Consider the following 8,023-nt stretch of genomic DNA (forward strand, 5'->3'; position numbering starts at 1 on the left):
CCGGGAAATCCGGAAAGGCCCAGACAAAAATACATGCAGAGAATGCTCCCTCTTGCCGCCCCAAAACTCGTATCTCTCCTCCCCTCGCCCCACGAGCTCCGAGACGCCTAGACATTGTTTCTTTTCTCTAACTCCCTTCTCTGAGGCCGAGGGGGTCCCTACTCCACAACTCAAGGGTGGCTGGGCGGAAGAGCGGCGCGCTTTTCTGAGCGCTGACTCCACGTGGAGTCTCTTCCGAACCCCTTTCCCTCTTCAGACCCACTCTTCTCGCCTTGCAACGCATGCAGCCGGCCAGCCCGCCGCGCCCGGCGAGAGCAGACGCGAACCCAGACCGAACCTAAAAAGATACCAAGGGGTTCAGGACGGGCTTGGGATGCCTACGGGCGGGCGGCAGGGCCGGGGGGCTGCGGGCGCAGGCGGTCTGCTCCCAGGAGGCGGGGGCGCGACTTCAAGGGCCCCTGCGCCGGCTGCTGCCTTTGATCCGGCCGCCGCTGGCGCCTAAAAACAACATCCTCGTCTGCCTATTAGGCGCGCTGAGGGATCGTGACAGATTGTTTATCCCCGCAATTAGCGATGCGGCCCTTCTCCCGCCGCCCGGCTGGCCGGCCCCCGGCCCTGCGCTGGGTCTCGCTGCGCCGCCGCCGGGAGACAGCCCTGAGACCCCTCTGCGCCGCACCGCTGCACTCTCGGGGTTCGAGCCCCTGCTCTGTCCCAAAGCAGGGGTTCTTAGCTGGGGGACTCCAAGTGGGTAAGAGGCCCTGAAGTGGTTTTTACTGATGCGTATTTTCCCACGGAGGAAGTTCTTAGTTATATAGGGTTCTCCAAGTGATCTGAGAGTCAAACATTTTGAGATGGGAGACGACGGTGGAACAAAGCAAGCCCCGGTCAGAAAGACACACGGCTCGCTTTTGACACGATAACCTAAAAAGCCAAGGGCCCTCGATTTCCTCTCCCGCTTTAGTCCCAGTCCAGAGATTCCGGCTGGGCTGCAGGGTGTTGTTTCAGCTACAGATAAATTAAAAATGCAGGCAATGGAAGTTCGCTGTCCCGGCTGGCCTGCTAGCAGCGGGTTCGGCCTACAGCCTTGCTCAGCTTCCGTTAGGTCGGCCCTAAAATGGATCGTACGATACCCTATCCTTGCACCCTCAGGCGTCCCTCCAGGACCTCGATTTCACTGCCCGGTGGAAGGACTCTCTATTCGTCCGGCGCGCCCCCCCTCCCCAGGCTACGGTGAGTTTAAGATAGGCCCGGTGGATGCACCGCGCCTCCAGCTGGGCCCGATGTGCCAGCTAGAAGCCCCAAATCCTGCCCCATGCTTGTGTTGCAGTCCCGGGTGAGTAAGAAATCTGGAAACGTAAATGTCACAGATGCGAGTATTCCTGAACCCGCCCCAAGGCCTGCACATATCTCCGGAGCCTATGGACAGATGTGAGGCTGCCGATCACCCTGGCGTCCGCAGTCCGACCCCTCCCGCCAGACCCCAGACGCCGTCAGGGTAATAAAGTTCCCGCTCTAGCAATTCATTTTCCTTAATCTGGACGCCCCTAATCTACAGCTTTTATTGGGCCCAGTTAAAAGGCGAGGGAATTCGCTGTCCCTCCGCGCTCGGATAATTACCCCTAAATGGCCGCGGCAGCCCCTTGTGTTTCCTGGAGATTAGAACCCCGCAGTCATCAATGGCCGGTCCCGATGAGCCGCCAATCACCGCCGCTGGCTCCCCGGGAGCCGCCGGCCTGGGCCCCGGGATAAGAGGCCATAAAGAGGAGGCGCAGAAAACTGCCGAGCCCCGGCCCGACTTTGCATAGATCTTAAGTCTCCCACACTTCCAACTCTTTTTCCTCCATTTTTCCCCCAAGCAGGAAAAAAAAAAAAAAAATCACGTTACCTCTGAAACTGGCAAAATAAAAGTTCTCAAGCCTAGCTACCAAGGATCCATCCCAGGAACCATCCTCTTTCCGCCCTCACCCCGGCCCCCTCCCACAAATGTGCCTCCCACCCTTGTGCCACCCTGGACCCAGAGACCGGGATGTGTTTTTGTTTCGGCGGACGTGCTGAGGTCACGTTAAGGCCAGACCAATGTTTTGTTGACGTTTCTGCTTGTTTTATTTCAATAAGTTCTATATCAAAAGGACCCGGCGGCTCCTTCCCCCAGCTGGTCTCGGGTATAGGTGTTGTAATCCTCCCGGGGAAGTTCACAGCGGGGAAAAGTACACATGAATGAAAATCGATTACCGACCCGGGATAATATTATGTATTCTTATCCTTAGCTTCCACAACGCCACGGGAGCGTGGCTTCTTTAGCCAAACTTCAGTCCAGCGCTTAGAAAGAGACAAAGGCCCACTTCTACTCAGAGGTAAAATCTGAAAGATGGGGAAAGGAAGAAAATAAAGGCGTCTAAGAAAAAGAAACGAACAAGCCATCTTTCTAGTAGAGTAAACAACCATGCGGATTTTTTCAACTATAAAAGAAATACTCATGAAATGACTCATCTCAAATGATCGTGGTAGAGAAGAGGGGAAGCAGGTAGCGGATGGGCACAGAGAAACAGACCCAGCGGCTGACTGAAAGAGGAAGATTGGAGAAGCCTTGGTGGAGAGAAACAGGGAAGGAGTAGAGAAAAAGGGGAGCTGTGGGAGAGAGGGGAGGGCAGAAAAGTCCCCCAAGAACACAGAAAAATAGGGACCGACGGGGACCCGGAAAGAGACAGGCGGCGCAGGCTACAGCGCGGAAGAAAGTTTCTCCCGCGCCCCCTCCCCTCCTTTGCCCTCCCGGGGCCCGGCCCTGTCCCGCGCGCCCCGCGGCCCAGTGCGCCTCGGGGCTAGTCCGCAGGACCGCTGTCCAATGGCTCGCGCCGGGCCCGCCCCCTCGAGTGATGATTGGCCGCCGCCGCGCTAGCCTCGCCTTATTAACAAGTTCTCTGGGGAGCTGCGGCCCGACCCGGAGCCGGCGAGTGCGCCCGGGAACTCTGCCTGCGCTGCGGCGCCTGCGAGGAACCAGGCCCCGGGCGCCGGAGCTGGCCTTCTGGGGAGGCGCGGGAGGCGCGCGCGCGAGGGCCCGCCCGGCCAGGGCCCCGGGCGCTCCCAAAGGCCCGCCGTGCTCCCAGCCCGCCCGAAGCCCATGCCCGGCGGCTGGGCCGTGCTGCGGCTGGAAGGGGGGCCCGTCTCTGCATGGCCCCGGCTGCTGACATGACTTCTTTGCCACTCGGTGTCAAAGTGGAGGACTCCGCCTTCGGCAAGCCGGCGGGGGGAGGCGGGGGCCAGGTCCCCAGCGCCACGGCGGCCACGGCGGCCGCCATGGGCGCAGACGAGGAGGGGGCCAAGCCCAAAGTATCCCCTTCACTCCTGCCCTTCAGCGTGGAGGCTCTCATGGCCGACCACAGGAAGCCCGGGGCCAAGGAGAGCGCCCTGGCGGCCTCTGAGGGCGCACAGGCGGTGGGCGGCTCTGCGCAGCCCCTAGGCGCCCGGCCCGGGTCGCTGGGAGCCCCGGACGCGCCGTCTTCGCCGCGGCCACTGGGCCACTTCTCGGTGGGAGGACTTCTCAAGCTGCCAGAAGATGCGCTGGTCAAAGCCGAGAGCCCCGAGAAGCCCGAGAGGACCCCGTGGATGCAGAACCCCCGCTTCTCCCCGCCCCCAGCCAGTAAGTAGCCAGGAACCCAGGCGGCGGGGAGAGGGCCGAGGGCGGGGGGTGCGGGAACCGCGGGCGCCAGGCCGCACGCTGGCGCCTGCTTGTCTCCAGCGGCTGCGTACCTGCAGCTGGGTACCTGGAGCTGGTGCTGTAGATCGGTTGGCTGGGAGGAAGAGTTTACTCCTCTCCGCACTCCATCAGCTAAAGGGTTGGAGACCTGGCTGAAACCCAGCTCTCGGTCCACTTTCGAGGGCTCTCCGCCTTGGCCAGGGGACGCTGCGGGTGGGAATTAACTTGTAGGACAAGGTTTCTGAGCACCCTCTCCTCCTGCCCCCATCAAAGGACCCCAGGAGTCCCCAATTCCCTAACTGCCCCCAAACCCTGTTACTTTGCCGTTATCCCTGCGGGTGGGTCCAAGTAGTACGGACATCTTCCTGGCGCTCAGAGTTTCACTTTCTCGCAGTAGAAGACTGCCCTCACGCCCCGCAATAAAGTATCTCTTTGCCCAGAAGTTCTTAACCTCTTGCAAATTTCCCCTTCCCCCTTCAAGTTTCAGGAAGATACTTAGTGCTCCTGGTGGATGGGTCATTTAGTGGGAGGGGGCGCTCAGGTTCCAGTGGAGGGGGCGGGGCACCAAGTCAATTAGTAGGAGGCGCCCCCTCCATTGCGGTGGGAAGCTCCCAAACCTCGCGGACTGGGCCACTGAAGCGGACTCCAACCGTCAAAGGCGCGTTCGGGGTCGTTCCAAGGCCTCATGGCCCCCCGGCTTCTCTGTCCAGCAAACACGCTCGGAGATATTTCAGGAGCACGGGAAATTCCCAAGTTTTCCTCGTTTCCTCCGATTATTTTGCGCGGCATAATAGCAACCCGAATTCAATGGCGTGATGCTGAGGAATGATTTTTATCAGGGGATTAAACGTCTTTGAAAGGCCAGCCCCTCCCTGGGCCTAATGGCTGGAGAAGGTGGCCCTGGGCTGTGCTGTCCCTACCGAAGGGAGTGACGTTTTCCTCGGCGCCCGCCCCTGGGGCGGCCGGGCGGAAAGCGAGTTGGGGGCCAACTGCTTCCCGGACTCTCAATGGCCTGGAGCAGGGAAGAAGGGGGAATGTTAACAGGAGGTTTCATTTGATTCATATCCTGGTGGTCTGTGAGTCCAAAGGATCATTATTTACAACAACAACAACAACAACAACAACAACGGGGGAAAAAATGCATGCTTAGGCAAAACCCGCATGGTGAAACATTATTGACTTGAATTCATTTTTCCCAAGGGAGGCTGCTGGATAGGGAAAGCTGCCTCTCCCGGACTTGGGAATTCGGTTAGGGCCCCTGCCCAGACCCCAAAGTCTTTGCAATCCCTGTTGTCCTGGAAATAATCTGTTCTACGTTTTATCTGGCCTCCACTGCCCAGTGTGGCAGGGGTTGACTGGCCCAGAGGACTTAGTCTCAGACCTGCGGGGGAGCCCTCTGTTGGGGTGGGGGGGTGGGGGTGTGCTCCCTCACCGCCCATCCTTGAGGTACATTTGGAAGCCATAAGAAAAAGCCTGGCACCTTTGATCTCTGCGATGGGAGACACAGGTCGGGACAAGTGATTACAGTCCCCCCCCCTCCCACCCACTCCCAATTGTGTGCGTCCAGAGGGCCAAGGCGCTGGCGGTGGGAGAGACTCTGGAGACAATGGAGACAATTAGAAGTCCACTCCCACCCCCACTGGCACCATATTTGAGAAATGGCCCTGGTGCCACCTCCCTGACAGTCTGACAGCAGGCTTTGCTCCCCCTCCGGGTCCCCAGGGACAGCCCTTAGAACCTTGTAGGAACATGCAGTTCCAAGGGAGAGAGTGGAATTCCCAGATCTGGGTTGGATGCCGCACCACCGCCTAGCCTAGCGCAGAACACTCGGTGGGCACATATACATGTTTAGCCAATTCATGAAAGTAGGTGTGATCTAGGGGTGGGCGCAGGGCCTAAAGTTCCATCGGTCTTATTAACACCTACTGTGCCAACACAAGCGTGGGTGGGAGGAAGCCCGCTGAGGAAGGCCTTCTGGAGAAGCCGCCTAGCATTAAGACGTTCCACCTCTTCCCAGTTAAGTTTGGGCCTTGAAACTGCGGCTGTTTCACCTGAAATCTTTGTTTCCTCATTGGCGAGAAGTAGACAGAAACGTCTACCCCGAGGGGTGCGGCAACTGAAGAAAACCTTTTCCAAGTGTCGCTCCCAGTGCCTGGCCCCGAGGTGCTCCACGAAAATGAGTAGCTGTTATTATTGACTACTGCTGCTACTCGGTCGGCGGATTACACTCCCACGCCGTTCTCTTAACGCCCTGCCTTTTTCTCGGCCCCCTAGGGCGGCTGAGCCCCCCGGCCTGCACCCTGCGCAAGCACAAGACCAACCGAAAGCCGAGGACTCCCTTCACCACCGCGCAGCTGCTGGCGCTTGAGCGCAAGTTCCGCCAGAAGCAGTACCTGTCCATCGCCGAGCGCGCGGAGTTCTCCAGCTCGCTCAGCCTCACCGAGACGCAGGTGAAGATCTGGTTCCAGAACCGCCGCGCCAAAGCCAAGAGACTGCAGGAGGCAGAGCTGGAAAAGCTGAAGATGGCCGCCAAGCCCATGCTGCCACCGGCTGCCTTTGGCCTCTCCTTCCCGCTCGGCGGCCCCGCGGCGGTAGCGGCCGCGGCGGGCGCCTCACTCTACGGTGCCTCGGGCCCCTTCCAGCGCGCCGCGCTGCCGGTGGCCCCCGTGGGACTCTACACAGCCCACGTGGGTTACAGCATGTACCACCTTACATAGAGGGTCCCAGGGTCGCTTCTCTGCGGTCCTAGCTGATTCCTCCAGCCCCCGGCTCCTGCGAGCGGCAGGAGCCATCCCCCAAGGAGCTTCCTTGTTCGGCACCGCCCGGCTCCTTCCCCTTGAACCCCTCACGCTGCTCCGGTTTATCGGTTTATTCTCGGCTGCTCCTTGCGTTCACTCTCCAATGTCTGATCCCTTTCCCCAAAGAGGCTGGAAGAGGCCCTTAACACTCTTCTAGAATCTAGATCTACCCTTTGTGTTACAGATGGAGAAACTGGGGTTAGAGAGGTGTAGAATTCCCAGCGGTCCCCAGCAGAGTTAGTGTTTGGATCGGCGCTGGGTGGCTGCGTCCTATCCTGACAGCAGGCAGGAGAGGCACAGAGAAACTCTCCTGTGAAGATTTTGGAAAATAAGAACAGTTGGAGAAAAAGAGAAGAGCATGTTAGGGGAGATGGAAACCCGGTCCTTCCATCGGAAAACTTCAGAGAACTTCAACTGTAAAAATGTCTGCTTCGGTGGGGGGGAGGGCGGGTGACACAGATGCGTTGCCAAGGTAGGTTGAAGGGACCTCTCTCACCAGTACCAGAAAAAAATTGTAAAATAAAATTTAAAACTCCTGTTCTATTTAACAGTACATTTGTGTGACTCTCAAGAATCCCTTTGGAAGGGATTGTGTGTAATATACTGTATATTTGAAATTTTATTATCATTTATATTATAGCTATATTTGTTAAATAAATTAATTTTAAGCTACAAGAAATGATCTCTTCATTCATTTAGGCTTTTATTTGAATTTTACTTCTTGCCTTCTGTTCACATATACAATTGCTTTTCAGCTCAATGGTAGTTTTACACTAGCACCTTTCAAAGGTGACAACGGGATATTCAGGGACGGGTGGGGGGGTGTCTTTTTGAACACGCAGGACAGATCTGCGTTAGCAAAGTCAAGTGGAGAATTGAAGCAATTACCTAGGATAATTAGGCTCAATTTTCCAATTCACTTTAAGCTGAAATCGACACTTGCTTAGGCGACCCATAACCGACTCTTTCTTTTTTTCTTTCCTTTTAACCTGTCTATGAAAACAAAGCAAATCACCCAAATGGTTTGATGACTGTAGACAGCTAATCCAGACAATTCCCACCCCTGCAAACCTGTTTTTCCCACAGGAGGCCAGGTGGGGGGTGGAGGCCATTGCTTTGCTTCTCTAACTCACTGGGCTGGTGTAGACCTGGTTTGTGGATCTAATTTTGAGCTGCCAGAATGTGAACGCCTTCACACTCCCTATTACGACCCCCAAAACAAAACACTTTACTGAAAACCCAAGGCGACAGTACACTTCCCACCTTGGCGTGTCCTTTATGTGAGCCCCTGCCCCCAAATGCTCACAAATTCGGCTTTTCTTTTATACAGTAGGTTAAATTCAGGCTTCCAGGAGAATATATTTGAATGGCCGCCAAGTTTAGCCTTCTGGGGGGAATTCTGCAAGGATGTTGATGGCAGAAAATGACCTTGTAGTAAACAGAGCCTACTATGTTCCAGGCACCGCTCTGTTCCCTTTTGAGTTAGGGACCTTGGCTTAATTCTCACCAGATCTGCGTGCCCTTCCCTCCC

The 8,023-nt window shown here is 56.9% G+C and overlaps 1 protein-coding gene across 1 annotated transcript; it reads left to right on the top strand.

Moving 5' to 3' along the window:
- Positions 1-2,940: 2,940 nt before the first annotated feature.
- Positions 2,941-7,171, top strand: MSX1 (msh homeobox 1). Its single transcript, XM_082727356.1, has 2 exons — positions 2,941-3,637; positions 5,969-7,171. Exons 1-2 carry the CDS (start codon positions 3,169-3,171, stop codon positions 6,409-6,411), a joined length of 912 nt encoding a protein of 303 aa, XP_082583482.1. The 5' UTR covers positions 2,941-3,168; the 3' UTR covers positions 6,412-7,171.
- The last annotated feature ends 852 nt before the right edge of the window (positions 7,172-8,023 follow it).

Source organism: Mustela nivalis (assembly GCF_964662115.1).
Source record: "Mustela nivalis genome assembly, chromosome: 4".
NCBI lineage: Eukaryota > Metazoa > Chordata > Mammalia > Carnivora > Mustelidae > Mustela > Mustela nivalis.

Bases quoted from the DNA above. Each gene is read 5' to 3' on its own strand.
- MSX1 (XM_082727356.1), top strand. From the start codon at position 3,169: ATGGCCCCGGCTGCTGACATGACTTCTTTGCCACTCGGTGTCAAAGTG. The intron at 3,638-5,968 runs GTAAGTAGCCAG...TCGGCCCCCTAG, and splicing joins CTTCTCCCCGCCCCCAGCCA to GGCGGCTGAGCCCCCCGGCC.